The following is a 7,432-nucleotide window of genomic DNA, read 5'->3' on the forward strand; positions in this document are numbered from 1 at the left end:
TACGCGGTAACGTGACTCGCACAACCTTTTAAAAACCAAAACGCGATTTTTTTTTTCTTTTCTCTCTGCCTCCAAAAACTCAAGAAAAGCCTAAACCCAGAAAAACTTGAGCGTGCACGCCCTCGTCTCCAGCCTAAACCTGAGCGCACCCGCACCCTAACCTCTACACAACCCCTATCACTACACCAGAAATGGCAAAAAACGACGGTTAAATCCGTCCTAAATCGAGATTTACGACGGAAAATAGTGTCCCAGACTCCGTCGTGAATAGCCCTGTCGTTAATATTAACGACGGGAATGAGTGTGGTAAGTTGAATTAGAACTGCGACGGACTTGAGACAATTTATGTCGTCGTTAAATATAGGACTCTCAAAACCGTCGTATATTTGTTTTCCAATACAACTACGTGTTTTCAAAACTGGAACTCTACCAACCGTCATAAATTTGTGTCCTTAGTTTAGGACATGCATTTCCGTCGTACAAGTTTAAGGTAATTTTTTTTTATATATATATATATATATATATATTTTATATATATATATATATATATTTGTAGAATTTTTTCCCAACCTCCCCCGATTTAAGGTTTCTCAGATGATAAAATCAATTAGTCAAACAACATACTAAAACAACACATTTCAAAAATTGATATATACATTAATAATTTCCAATTTACAATATTTTCAAGCTTATGATTGCCAACAACTAGGCTTTCAAAGTATACAAAGAAGAATATGAACATAATAACCTTTGCACACACATTTTGTTCTTTCGTGTGAATCACCAGCAGCGACACCACCACTAGTAGCAGCAGGCACTAGCAGCGAGCACCAGCAGGTCCATGGCAGCAGCAGCGACACCACCACCACCAGCCAGGCCCGGGCACCAATAACAACAACAACACCCGTGCACCAAAGCAAGGCACCAAACCAAAGAAGAAGCAAAGGGCGGTACCCAAAGACACACTCCACCCACCCAAGCAGTAGCACCCAAAGACACAAAGACCACACTCACTCACCACACACAAAGACCACACTCACTCACCACACAAAGACCACACTCACTCACACGCTACCACCTAACGTACACACACACACACTCACGCTACCACCACCAGCCAGCACACACTCAAACCACGTGCCAGCACCACCACCACACTATGACTAGTATCAGCAACACACCGACCATAAGCAGTTGAGCACCAAGACTGGTGTGGCTATAAACACACATAAAATCCTACAAAAACTCATTATAAAGCATGCCAAGGCAAAAACTCTCTGCAAATAGAGTTATATACTGGTATCAAGTGCATGCAATCCAAACATCATTATAAAGCATGTAGTTTCAAGCCTCCATCATGCACCGTACCACATAATCAATAGCCCACATTTCTACATTAGCAAGAAACATAGAGTATACCTATATATACCTCAAATGTGCCTCCCAAGCCGACCTCCAAAATAGCAACATCTAACTGCTTTAGGGAAACAATTACATCAGCATAATGCTATAGTTTATCACAGCCAAGGTTTACATACGACCATTATAGCATAACAAAGGGCAAGAACGACAACCTTATGATCATTACAATCGATGTTATTTGGTAGGCACCCCAAACTCGCCCAAAGGGAGTAGTGGAAAGCAAGTGGTGGAAAGACTATTGAAATTCGCTTTTCTAAAATCCAATAAGGAGACTGGTACTAGACTTAAATAGCTAAAGTTTTGCTACTCAGAAATTTGATACAAGTAGCAACTAGCTGACTTAAAACACACATATGGGAAAAAAAAACATAAAACATTCAAAGTAAACAAGCTTAATGAACAACATGTGAGTGGGCATGCACACTGGTCAAAGTTACTATTGAGCATCTTCAAAATTATTGTTCCCTGCCTGGTCAGTCTATAAACTAACAAATCATCTGAATTACATTGACACGGGTACAAAGTGTCGGACACAGCGAAATACCAAAAATTGAGGTATATCACATACAAATGTGTGTGTGTGTGTCGGACACGTACATTCCATGTATCTAAATATGGTGTACCCATGTAACATACCAAATCATCTATTCTCTTTAGTTATAACATTCCTAAGAATATATACTTCTTGAGTAAAATCCTTAAATTACCCCATGGTTCTCCTGCTAATAACAAATATTTAGGAATTACCCCCTTAAGCCTTCGAAAACCAGTTCTAGAACTATAATTAACAAGATTAAAGATAAACTTAAAAACTCGAAGAATAACTTTTTGTCTCGAGCAAGAAAAAGTACACTTATTAAAAGTGTAGCTGCTGCTATTCCCACATATACAACTAGTGTAACTGCTAGCAGTAGGGAGTGAGCAGAGAGGAGGCAGAGGTGGAGAGTGAGAGGGAGGCGAAGGGAAGAAGAGATGTTTGAGGACAGTCAAACGAAAACCAGGTCATTTGACATTTTTGGGCACTTGGAAAAAGTTGGGCCAAGATCATTCGCTCCGCTCACTCGATGATGACTAAAATATTCCGAAAAGAAGACTCTCATACTCTTGATTAAGTTAATCTCCATTTCTGGTGGGGCGACCTAGTATGCAAGGCAATTTGCCTCGCTTGCATTTCTCAATGATTTCTACTGTGATCTTAAGGAGACTCAAAACTGAGACCCTGTTGCAATGTTCAATGCTTCTCACAGACCTTCAGGTGTGGAGCAATCCGCACCTTGAGTTGTGTGTTCGATTTATGAGAATAATTTCCATAGGGACACCAATTTAATTGGTAACAAACTCATGAGTCATGATTCATTTCTTGCACTCCAGCCACTCCAGCACTCACCTCCGTACTTGTAAAAAATCCCAACAAAGACAATAAAGTCCATGTCACCATAGCCCTAACCTCTTACTAATCCTGGTATAGCAAATATATTCCATCCACCTGTGATGCCCCTCCAAAGTGTAATCCCATAAGGATTTCTAGGTTCCTTTACCACCGTTCTCTCTCCTCCCCCATACTTATCCACCGCCACCTTCCTCCACAACTGTTCCTCCTCTTCCCGACATCTCCAAAGCCACTTGCCCAACAAAGCAACATTTTGAGTGATACATACTTGCAACCCAAACTACCCTCTTCTTATGGAACCATTTGATAGTCGGCATGTTCTTTGGATTGTAAAAGGGCTTTATTGCAAGCTTTGCAAGTTTTAAATCCCGATGTATATCATCAACCATGAGAAGGCTGACTATGCAGATGCCCTAACAAATCGTGGAATTATTCTAGGTCTTGGTAATATCTTTAATTGGACGGCCTCCACTCACATATAAAGTGGACTAATCCCAGATGAAGTTCTTTATATTCAAAAAACACGTAAGCATGATTGTTTATCTGGTTTTTAAAGCAGACCGACCTAGTCATGATTGCATGTAGAAATAGGACTAAGGTGGCATCCTTTTCCACCCTTGTATATTTCAGTTTTTTTTTTTATTATTATCAATACAAAGAAAGCAACTTACTGAGTCAATCATTCAATAAAATGATATCCAAATGAAAAAAAGAGAATATCTTGTCAAAATGAAGAAGTGAAAAATCAAGAAAGATGTAAACAGGACCTGCTCTGTAGCGAAAATCTTAAAGGCCAACAGTGCAAGGAAGCAGAAAAAAGTAGGCATTGGTACATCCTCAGTAGTTGTTTCCTGTACATAGACACAAAATAAACAAATTCATATATATGACAATAGATTGATTAAATAATTAGCAAAAAGTTGCTGGAAAACAAGCATAATAAAAGCACCCACTCATCCAAAAAGCTCACGATAGACTAATGTTTTCTGGAAGTTAATTAAAATAGTGTGTTAAAAAGGGATAATGATCAAAAGGCATGCAGATTAATGTGGTTAACATATATTTGTTAGATAGAATCTCCAAAAAAACATGAGGTTCAGATACAGAGGAGATTGTGAAAGGGAAAGAAGAAGCTACAAAAACATGTTGACTGGATTAGACCGAGAAGAATGGGTCCATCTAGTTATAGAAGATTTACTTTAAACACCAAGCTATATAGGGCCTAATTAAGTGGTGTTTCGATAACAAAACAATAAAAGGGATAAAAAAGTAAAGGTGCTTACTGCCCAGTTGTGTGTTTTTGAAAGACGTTTAGCAAGAGCATAGATGCAATATGCAACATCGGCTCGAGGTCTTGAAGACGAAATCGCAGAAAAAATAGTTGTCAAAACAAACACGAACTTTCTGACATTAGAACAAGCAAAACTTAGAAGTAAATAAAAACTTAGAACTAAATATAACATTAAAAAAAAAACTTTATCATTATGTATGTTAAAGAGTATGAACTCAGGAAAAAAAATTCACTCCCTACTGATATGCTTCTCCTTTGCTATATGTTCACCGTGGTTTGTGGCTTTTACAATAGCAATATCCAGTTCCTCGAAAAAAGAGCATCAGTTGTAAGGAACTGAAAAACCACATAACAATTACAAGAGACATAATTAAACGTACCAATTGGATAGTGCAGATACGAAATCACCTTGTATTCACTGTTCCCTTTTGCCAACCCAACCTTTGTGGAGTCCTTTAAAGCTCCTAGAGCCTTTCTTAGGTTTAATTGAGTACTACCAATCCCCGCCATGACATAGAATTAAGAACACATGTTCTGAAGTTGAAGACAATTAATATGCAAAACCTGAAGAGAAGAGCATCAATTTGTCTGTTTGATTTTTAAAATAGATTTTATAGTGTTTCTATGTAAAGGACTTTTCAAGAGTCACCGTAACAATTCTAAGTTCTAGTATAAAACAAGAGCTGGATGAAGTGATCCCTACCTTCTAATAATTGCGAATATCATTCAAGTATTACCATGCTAAACATATATGTTCTATATACGTTTCTTACAACATCCTATATATACTAACTTCCTAACTTTTATTTGCAAGCACAGATAGCCCAACCAACCAACATTCAACAAACAATATAGAGTATCTATGTTTCCACACAAGTCGCAAAACCAGCTAGCTTGTCCACATGAGCTAGGTGCCCAATGGTACATAATCACACTCACGTCACAACTTTCACACACTCACACACTAGCTAGCAGCAGTCGTACCCACATCACCAGTCCACTACACTACCAGTCACACCACTGCACCACACACTGCACACCAACAATCCACGTACACACTGCACCACCAGTCCACAGAATGCAAACCTCCACACACTGCACACCACCAGTTCACACACAACACCACAAGTCCACACAATGCAAACCACCACACACTGCACACCACCAGTTCACACACTGCACCACCAGTCCACACAATGCACACCGCTAGTCCCCTAAAACCATGCCTTCAAAGTTCGAGTGAATAGAGATTCTAGGAACTAACCAACGGACATGAATAAAAGTCATTACCTCTAGCTCACGAAGCTTTGCTTCAAGTTTCAATTGGTTCTCTAGTTTCTTCTGCCTAATTCGGCCCTCGCCTACCATAAATTGTTGACAAGCTCTGATCTGGCCTTGTATTTTGCTCCATGAATGGATATAACTCAGAGTTGTTGATGCTTGTTTTGTAACTGTATGTTCTTCAGTTAGAAACTCGAGAACTCCAAAACTTATTCTGTTACCCAGAGAAACAGAGCCGCTCCAAAAAATCCAAAACGAAATCCATCCAGAACTAAACAAACACCACTCAGAATACCCAACCATACAAAAAAGAAACAATTTTTATAAGCAAATAAGAAAAAAATAAATCAACTGCAAGACTTGTTCAAACTTTTCCCCACAAAATGAAAAAAATCCTCCATCCAATAACACGAAAGTAAACATAAATTGACCGAATTCAATCAATCACGCATGACAGTAAAGTTACAATTTTTCACACCAAACATTAATGAATTCAAACTAGATTACACTAGAATAACGAGGTAAATTAGAAATTTGAATACCCTAACTTGATTTCAAATTAATCACAAACTTTCAATTCCAGAATTATCATACTTTAAGATGTATTTAGTTATATTGTATTTAGTTATGCCTATCATTACCATTATTGTAGAAGTGGTATTACTTTAAGATTGAAAACCCTAATATCTAAATACATATGGTACTGCATACCTAATGGTCGTAGAAGCGGGAACGACGCCTCCAACTACTGCCATAAACAAACAAAGACACAAAATATATTAACTACATGAACACGATGAGAAAATGAGTATATATTTAACCATCAAAACACTACCAACCTGCGATGACCAGAGCTCCCCCTAGAGGGCATACGTGAACTGAAAAACTCGACATCATTGTCATCAACTCTATACTCTGCAATATCTACAGATGTCACATAACCCTCGTTAGAATTTGAAGGATCATGATGAAGTATGAACAAGATGGAATCAATTGGGCAGTTGGGCTGCAAAAGATCATGTGTGACACCATCCCTAAGAGTATCACATTTTCACAGTTTATCACTTACCCACTACAAGTTCACACATAAATCAAACATCCAAATGTCTTAAAGCTTTACAACATCCGCCCTACCTTCCTTTGTTTCAATATCAAGGATTAACATCTAATTAAACTAGTGGTTTCCCAATAAAATAACTAGCTTACAATCGGTGATGTTGAAATCCCCAATTTTAAAAACCTAGAAAATTGAAAACCCCCACTTCAATTAAACCAAAAAACAAAATTGAATTAACATAAAAGGCATGCTTAAGCAAAGAGAAAAGAGGGTGATGGAGAGAAACCTAACGACCTTCGATCTCTTTAATCCAAAGTAAGTGAAAGATGCCTTAATGAAGTCGTGCAAAAAAGAAGGAAAAATATATGTATCTAACAGTAGGAAGTGAAGAGAATAAAAGAAAAAGTGGAGTAAGTTCGAGGAAGAAGAAGCGCAATACAAGGGTTTCTGGAGCTGGACGAATTGAAGAAGGCAAAATGTTAGTTTTGATTTTTGAAGGCAAATAGGGTTCAATTGAATGGCGACGACATCAAAGAACATTAGAGATACTTTTGCCCGTCCTAGATTTAGGACAAAAGAATAAGTCGTCTATTATTCGAGCTAAAGCCTTGCGATGGGTTTTTTCATTTTTGGGACTCAAAAGCCCGTCCTAAATTCAAGACGAGGAATAATGTCTTAACAGGTCGTCCTATTTCAGCAAATCTGGTGTAGTGTATCCAAATTTCGATCGAGTGTTTAATTCACTCTTCCCCACCTTACATTCACCCTAATTTCAAATCCAAAACTCAATGGCTCCTCAAACCCCAAAGATTCCTCCGGAACAAGTTTTTACTTTTCAATAATTTTCATCCTTTTTCTGTCACGAAATGCGTATTAGGAAGTGGGAAGGGTTGTGGTATTCTACAGAGGATTTTTATCACACTGATTTGGTGTGTGATTTTTACAAGAAGAGGGAGATTGATGGTCGTCGGATTTTTGTGAAGGTGAATGG

General features: G+C 38.1%; 1 protein-coding gene across 16 annotated transcripts; it reads right to left on the minus strand.

Annotated features, from left to right (window-relative positions):
• Window positions 1–1,081: 1,081 nt before the first annotated feature.
• Window positions 1,082–7,122, minus strand: LOC147525023 (uncharacterized). Of its 16 annotated transcripts, XR_015221000.1 has the most exons (8): window positions 6,728–7,122; window positions 6,224–6,308; window positions 6,096–6,132; window positions 4,484–5,655; window positions 4,344–4,385; window positions 4,096–4,216; window positions 3,580–3,663; window positions 1,088–1,474 (listed from the first exon to the last, which is right to left on the minus strand). XR_015221000.1 is itself a non-coding variant. In XM_086605124.1 (7 exons), the coding sequence occupies exons 4-7, from the start codon at window positions 4,273–4,275 to the stop codon at window positions 1,100–1,102; spliced, it is 426 nt and encodes a 141-aa protein (XP_086461250.1). In that variant the 5' UTR covers window positions 4,276–4,637; window positions 6,096–6,132; window positions 6,224–6,308; window positions 6,728–7,115; the 3' UTR covers window positions 1,088–1,099. The 16 variants fall into 16 exon arrangements, 3 of the variants coding, with proteins under 3 accessions (XP_086461250.1, XP_086461246.1, XP_086461254.1); XR_015221004.1 differs by having other exon boundaries at window positions 1,082–1,163; window positions 1,430–1,474; window positions 4,096–5,655; window positions 6,728–7,121; XR_015221003.1 differs by having other exon boundaries at window positions 1,082–1,216; window positions 1,420–1,474; window positions 4,096–5,655; window positions 6,728–7,121.
• Between the last annotated feature and the right edge of the window lie 310 nt (window positions 7,123–7,432).

The sequence above is a fragment of the Coptis chinensis genome, chromosome 1, assembly GCF_015680905.1.
Source record: "Coptis chinensis isolate HL-2020 chromosome 1, ASM1568090v1, whole genome shotgun sequence".
NCBI classification, from domain to species: domain Eukaryota; kingdom Viridiplantae; phylum Streptophyta; class Magnoliopsida; order Ranunculales; family Ranunculaceae; genus Coptis; species Coptis chinensis.

Coding starts and splice junctions, on each gene's coding strand:
- LOC147525023 (XM_086605124.1), bottom strand. CDS start 4,275: ATGTTATATTTAGTTCTAAGTTTTTATTTACTTCTAAGTTTTGCTTGT. Junction 3,664..4,095: donor CAAAAACACACAACTGGGCA/GTAAGCACCTTT, acceptor GTCTATGTACAG/GAAACAACTACTGAGGATGT. Junction 1,475..3,579: donor AGATTTTCGCTACAGAGCAG/GTCCTGTTTACA, acceptor TCCCTAAAGCAG/TTAGATGTTGCTATTTTGGA.